General features: G+C 61.8%; 1 protein-coding gene across 1 annotated transcript in view; it reads right to left on the reverse strand.

The window, feature by feature from the left end:
- The window catches only part of LOC104468943 (interferon-induced very large GTPase 1-like), a 7,345-nt gene that overhangs the window by 6,044 nt on the left and 532 nt on the right, over window positions 1-769 (reverse strand). The window contains 2 exon segments of the mRNA XM_010083239.1: window positions 1-2; window positions 5-769. The exon segment at window positions 1-2 is cut by the window's left edge and continues 3,678 nt beyond it; the exon segment at window positions 5-769 is cut by the window's right edge and continues 532 nt beyond it. Coding sequence (XP_010081541.1) covers window positions 1-2; window positions 5-769 — 767 coding nt within the window.

The following is a 769-nucleotide window of genomic DNA, read 5'->3' on the forward strand; positions in this document are numbered from 1 at the left end:
CCGTCCCTTCCCTGGACAGAAGCTCGGGAGCTGGATCTCGAAACGTCCACGTTCACTCCCGCGCTGACACCGAAGCCGCTGTAGCTGGCCCCTACATAGCCCTCCAGCGCTTCAGACGCTTGGCGTTTCATCTCCTCCCGCTGCTCGGCTCTGAAGCCTTCCGCAGATGCCTTCCACCAGAATATCCCCCCAAAGTGGAGGGGCCCCTGGTTGACGTGGGACCCGAACCTCCTGAAGAAGCTGGCGCACCTGCTCTTCAGCACGTCGGGCTTGTCTGCCTCCTGGGTGATGCTCAAAAGATGCTCGAGGTCTTGCAGCTCCCGCAGGGCTGCCTCCGAGAGGCAAAGCTGGTGCTTCTGGAAATAGCAGGAGGCCAGAGGGATGTACTGATACTTGGTGGTGCAAATGTAGCTCTGCTCAGAGCGGGACTGGCGGGTGTCCTCTGACTGCGAGGAGCTCCGGTAATCCACTCCGGTTTCAACATTGAAGCCCCAGAACCCTGCTTTGGCAGAAACGCTGATGCTGAACCCCAGCTGCTCCATGGACTTGGTGAAAGCGGCTTCGGCTGCAGAGGAGGAGAACTCCTTCCTCTCAAGCAGCGACCCTTGCTCCGGACCGGCAAGCTGGAATCTGTCGGGAACCCTGATGAGCTGGTCTCGCTTTGCCAGCACATCCGCGAGGCTGCTGGTCCTGTAAACGCCCTGCAGGGCCAGGCCCCCCGACGCCCGCCGCAGCACCTCCGTGTCGGAGACGGTCGTACCCGTGGCCC

The sequence above is a fragment of the Pterocles gutturalis genome, unplaced genomic scaffold (assembly GCF_000699245.1).
Source record: "Pterocles gutturalis isolate BGI_N339 unplaced genomic scaffold, ASM69924v1 scaffold26705, whole genome shotgun sequence".
Lineage (NCBI taxonomy): Eukaryota > Metazoa > Chordata > Aves > Pterocliformes > Pteroclidae > Pterocles > Pterocles gutturalis.